The sequence below is a fragment of the Tupaia chinensis genome, unplaced genomic scaffold (assembly GCF_000334495.1).
Source record: "Tupaia chinensis unplaced genomic scaffold, TupChi_1.0 Scaffold000086_1, whole genome shotgun sequence".
In the NCBI taxonomy this organism is placed as follows: domain Eukaryota; kingdom Metazoa; phylum Chordata; class Mammalia; order Scandentia; family Tupaiidae; genus Tupaia; species Tupaia belangeri.
This window is the reverse complement of record NW_006159548.1, coordinates 2,987,297-2,992,201: the sequence shown is the minus strand read 5'-3', so window position 1 is coordinate 2,992,201 and position 4,905 is coordinate 2,987,297. Positions and strand designations below refer to the sequence as shown.

The following is a 4,905-nucleotide window of genomic DNA, read 5'->3' as shown; positions in this document are numbered from 1 at the left end:
AGGAGGTATGGCTACGCCACAGTCCTTTCTCCTCCATTCTCCTCTCAGGATCTTTGGCGTGCACGCACATGCGCCCAGCGTGAGTTTAAGCCACTGGGTCTGTGACTTGAACCACAGTCGACTACATTGGAGTCCAGCAACATAGCCATTACGCCAACTGCTGGTCCCCCCATGCAGTGTTTTTAATGACAAGCATTTTCTGTGAAATTTTTGAAGATTCTAATTTTTTAACATAATCACAATAACTACATTATTTTATAATTATCCACTATATTTTAAATAGGACTTAGGGATGCAAAAGTGAATGATACCCAACTAATTATCAATGAATACTGGAATGACTAATGACTTGTATCTAACAGTATTGAAGTTACTCCTCAGTTTTTTCTTCCAGTGCTTAAAGCTAAATATATTCTAAGAACACTTAAGACTTACTGATTTGGTATTGCTACTTTTATAGATGAACCTGAAGTCTTGACAGAGCCTCCAAGTGCCACCACCACTACTACCATCGGTATATCTGCAACCTGGACAACTTTGGCAGGTTCCCATGGTAAAAGAAATAACACCATAACTACAACCAGTTCCAAGAGAAAAAACAGGAAAAACAAGATTACTCCAGAAAATGTTCAAATTATATTTGATGACCCACTACCAATTTCGTACAGTCAGCCGGAAAAGGTGAATGGAGAGTCCAAGAGCAGCAGCACCAGCGAGAGTGGGGATAGTGATAACATGAGGATTTCCAGCTGCAGTGATGAAAGTAGCAACAGCAACAGTAGCCGGAAGAGTGACAATCATTCACCAGCTGTGGTCACTACCACTGTGACCAGCAAGAAGCAACCGTCAGTTCTTGTTACATTTCCAAAAGAGGAGAGAAAGTCGGTTTCTGGCAAGGCTTCAATAAAGTTAGTTCCAATTTTTTATTTTTACTACTTATAATACCATAAAGCACCTCGTTATTAATTCACTTGATAAAGGAAATGAAATGAATCAGCAACTTGTAAAATAAGGATTTTTCTTTGTACTATAAATGACAATTTCAATAGAAGAAAATTAGTGTGTTCTTTTTTTTTTTTTTTTCAGTTGCCAGAGAGTGCATGTCCTCACTAGAGAAGGGGTTGAGGGAACAGGAGAAAACACATTCCCCTCCCTGCACAGTGGAGCATGGGCACACTATAGTTCCTTCCTTTGCATTTTTCCACCCTGTTGGGATTTTAGCCCTGCACGCACATGCACCCAGCATGATTTTCCAGCCACTGGGGCCAGGACTCAGAACTGATTGGTTGGCCATATGGTATCTACCTCCCTTAACCACCAGGTTACTGGGCTAGCCCAAGTTTAGGTTTTTTATTTTTAATTAATGACAGATCAGATTATTTGTGCTACGTAACAACTTCTTTTTAATTACTACATTTAGTCCGTTTATTTATTTTGAGAGGTTTTTGCTATAGTGCACGTGTGCTCCACACCAGAGAAACAAAAAGGAAGAAATTACCCCCCCCCCAAGGGGGTTGGCCACGCCTCAATCCTTTCTCCATTCTCCTCTCGGGATCTTGGGCATGCATGCACATGTGCCCAATGTGAGTTTAAGCCACCGGGTCTGGGACTTGAACTGCAGCGACTACATGGGAGTCCAGTGATGGAGCCATTATGCCAACTGCTGGTTCCCATTTCAAGGATTGATTGTGGTTTCACTGGACTTAACTATTGTAGATCAGTTCTGCTAAATTCATCTCCTTGACAGTATCTTTTAAAAATTCACTCTTTATGTTATAAGCTAATTATTGAAGAGAAGTGAAAAGTAAGATCCTCATTTGTTCATCATATATAATTTAAATAAATGATACAATTTTATAATAGATTCCTTTATCATTTAAAAATTTTACTTGTCTTTTTTATTTAATATATTTTTTCTCCCTTTGTTAAAGATTGTCAGAGACAGTCAATGAAGGGACCAGTAATTCTTTATCGACTTGCACAAAATCTGGCCCATCTCCCCTTTCCTCTCCAAATGGGAAGTTAACAGTAGCAAGTCCTAAGCGTGGGCAAAAGAGGGAAGAAGGATGGAAAGAAGTTGTAAGAAGGTGAGTGATTGGTTGATTTTCTGATTTTTTTTAATGTGCTGTATGTCATAGTAAAGTGCAATTTATCTCACAGTTAAGTTCCTCCTACTGTTCTTTTTCTTTTTTAAAGAATTACTTATGGAATTTTATTTATTATTATTTTTTAATTTGTTATAGGACACATGCACTCACCAGAGGTGGCACAGTGCAGGAAGTGAGAAGGCAAGCTGCTAGCCAACATGCCACTTGCCGTCTCCCATTGATCTTTTTTTTTTTTTTTGGAGAGATTTTCACTATAGGGCGCTTGCGCTCGCCAGACAGAGAGACATAGAGACAGAAAGTGAGAAATAATCCCCCCAGCGGGGATGGTCACGCCGTAATCCCCTCTCTTGGGATCTTGGGCACACACTCACACGTGCTCGGCGTGAGTTTTAAGCCACTGGGTCCGAGATGCAAACTGCGGTCGACTACGTGGGAGTCCAGCGACATAGCCATTACAATAACTGCTGATTCCCCCTGGTATGAGTTTTAAGCCATCAAATCTGGGACTTGAACTGTGGTTGGCCATGTGGGAGTCCAGCACCTTAACTACTACACCACCTGCTTACTCCTACAAATAAACTTTTAACTATCAATTATTTGGAAATAACTATTGCTGGCTGATTTTGTGCCCTTTAGGGGAAAAAAATTGTCAGGTAACTTAGTTGTGTACAGAAAAGGGCATGGATACCTATCTGCCCTAACTTTTTTTTTGGAGAGGTTTTTGCTATAGGGCACATTGTGCTCACCAGAAAGACAGACAGAAAGCGAGAAATCTTCCCCCGGGGGGATGGCCACACCACAGTCCCTTCTCCATTCTCTTCTCGAGATCTTGGGCACGCATGCACATGCGCCCTGCGTGAGTCCAAGCCACCGAGTCTGGGACTCAAACCACGGTCGGCTACGTGGGAGTCCAGCGACATAGCCATTACACTAACTGCTGGTCCCTGCCCTACCTTTTTAAACATTTGATGTTTTATATTTAATCTGTTGTACCATTCTAAGTAATTTACTTGTTCATGAACATGTAATTGATAGATTTTTCTCTGTTTTTAATTTTAGTTTTACTTACTGATATTATTTATTTATTTTTTTTAATTTGCCACAGGGCACATGCACTCACCAGAGAGAGAAAGAAAGAGAGAGGGAAGGCAAGCTACCAGGTCCATTTCACCAACCCTGAGCAAGCATGTAGGAGTCCAGCCCCTTAACTACCACATCATCTGCTGATCCAACAGATTTCTTTATTGAGAATCATACTGTATTATTTTTAAAATATTTTTTCATTAGATTGTCAGAAATTTAGGGACCAGCAGTTAGCATAATGGCTGTGTCACTGGACTCCCATGTAGTTGACCACGGTTCGCATCCTGGACCCGGTGACTTAAACTCACACCGGGCACGTGCGTGTGTGTGCCCAAGATTCCGAGAGTATAAAGGAGGAGAAGGGATTGTGGCATGGCCATCCCCCCTGGGGTGTGATTTCTGGCTTTCTGTCTCTCTGTCTCTGTCTGTCTGACGAGCGCACGCACCCTATAGCAAAAACCTCTCAAAAAAAAAAAAAAAAGAAGGAAATTTATATCTACCTTTCCTGAATTAGAATGTTTAAAATGTGATTTTCTAAGTGCTAAATAGATTTTTATTTTTAATTCTATTTGAATTTTTTTCCCTCATTTTACTAAACATCTATTAGTGAGTTTCCATATTTGTTGATAGTCATTTTAATGTCTCTGGAAGAATGAAGGGAAATAATGTATCTTTTAATATTCTTCCAATTTTATATTAGAGAATAAAAAGAATGAGTAAACATCAAGAGGTGCTCATAGAAAGTCTTTCTAAAATCTTGATTCTAGATTAGATACCTGAATCAGCATGCGTTTTTAATAACCTCTTAGAGCACTCATGACATGATTGTGTAATTTTTTTCATTTGTTGTGTACATAGTTAACATATATGGGTAGGGTTGGGTGCCTATTTTATTTGCCATTATTATTTGCATTTGTACAATGCAGTCTACATAGTATTTCTTTACAAATACAAGTGAAGGATGTTAGTAGAGTCGAGAAGCTATAGTAAAGCTTATCTGCTTATCTAGCTATCTCTAGTGCTCCTTTTATCTGCCATCTATAGTAGGAGTATATAGAAGAGGCTTAGACAATTCTGTACTTAAAGAAAATCATTTTAGCAATATAATTCCCCTTAATCATAATCACTGATAACTAATGACTTAATTTACTTTGCAACTTTTTAAACAGGTCAAAGAAAGTATCTGTTCCATCAACTGTGATATCCAGAGTGATTGGAAGAGGAGGTTGTAATATCAATGCTATTCGGGAGTTCACTGGTGCACACATAGATATTGATAAGCAGAAAGACAAGACAGGAGACCGGATAATAACTATAAGGTAAAACTTTATTTCTTAGTTTTTCTCTTTTATTGTAGTATAGTTTTAATGAAATATGGGCATTTGAGTTTTCAATACACTTTGTGTTTAATAGTGTACTTTTTTTTTTTGATGCCCATAGGGCACGTGCATTCACATGAGAGAGAAAACACCCCCCCCCCCAGGGGGGAAAAGCCAAAACAAAACCCCTTTTCCATTTTTCCATCTTGTTGGGATTTGGGATGTGCATGGATTTATGCTCAGTGTGTTTGTCAAGCCTCCAGGGGCCAGGATTCAAAACACAAAATTTGCCATGTGAGATGTGGCTCCCTTTATTAGGCTGCAGGGGCAGCCCAGAAGATAATCTTTACAGCTTCTTTTTTTTTTTTTTTTTTTTTTTCTTTAGTTAAAGAAGC

General features: G+C 39.2%; 1 protein-coding gene across 5 annotated transcripts in view; it reads left to right on the top strand.

Annotated features, from left to right (window-relative positions):
* The window catches only part of ANKRD17 (ankyrin repeat domain 17), a 160,744-nt gene that overhangs the window by 131,790 nt on the left and 24,049 nt on the right, over positions 1-4,905 (top strand). For all 5 annotated transcript variants that reach the window (XM_027769732.1, XM_027769734.1, XM_027769733.1 and 2 more), the window contains 2 exons: positions 1,932-2,087; positions 4,361-4,510. In XM_027769732.1, the coding sequence (XP_027625533.1) occupies positions 1,932-2,087; positions 4,361-4,510 (306 nt within the window). The remainder of the gene's footprint in view (positions 1-1,931; positions 2,088-4,360; positions 4,511-4,905) is intronic.